Source organism: Cicer arietinum, chromosome 6 (assembly GCF_000331145.2).
Source record: "Cicer arietinum cultivar CDC Frontier isolate Library 1 chromosome 6, Cicar.CDCFrontier_v2.0, whole genome shotgun sequence".
NCBI lineage: Eukaryota > Viridiplantae > Streptophyta > Magnoliopsida > Fabales > Fabaceae > Cicer > Cicer arietinum.
The window spans coordinates 298,167-298,609 of record NC_021165.2 but is presented as its reverse complement, the minus strand read 5'-3'; the positions used below and the strand labels follow the sequence as shown (position 1 = coordinate 298,609).

At 31.8% G+C, this 443-nt stretch overlaps 1 protein-coding gene across 1 annotated transcript in view; it reads left to right on the top strand.

Moving 5' to 3' along the window:
- Positions 1–443, top strand: part of LOC101492776 (cytochrome c oxidase assembly protein COX11, mitochondrial) — a 5,300-nt gene that overhangs the window by 2,047 nt on the left and 2,810 nt on the right. The window contains exons 2-3 of the mRNA XM_012716556.3: positions 37–163; positions 388–442. Of these exons, the coding sequence (XP_012572010.1) occupies positions 84–163; positions 388–442 (135 nt within the window). The 5' untranslated portion in view covers positions 37–83. The remainder of the gene's footprint in view (positions 1–36; positions 164–387; position 443) is intronic.

Here is a 443-nt window from a genome sequence, read left to right as displayed (position 1 = left end):
CTCTACAAAAGTTCACCCTTATTTCTTTTCTTGCAGATAGTACTGGATATCCTGTTATTATAGGGAAATCAGTTTTGCTAATCATGGTATGGTCAAGTATAAGTAGGAGGGCTAATCTCTCACCATACCTTAGAGCGTTGCAAAACTCCTCTCATCAATTCAGGTAATTTGATGCTTACATTCTTTCTTAACTTTTTGCTATTCTTTTTCTTTAGTAGGTTATTGATCAATATTGTTCTAGGTAATGCTCTGAAGCATAGTTGTAGTTTGTAATGATAAAATAAAAAGTCATACTTTACTAGTTGGGCAGACTTCTTTGACAAATTTTCTCTCTAACTAATGTGTTTTTATGTTAATATATATAATATAATTTTGTTGTTGATTCAGGGGCCTATCTATTGGTCCTGAAGGACAAAGTTACAACATAATTAATTCCAATACTG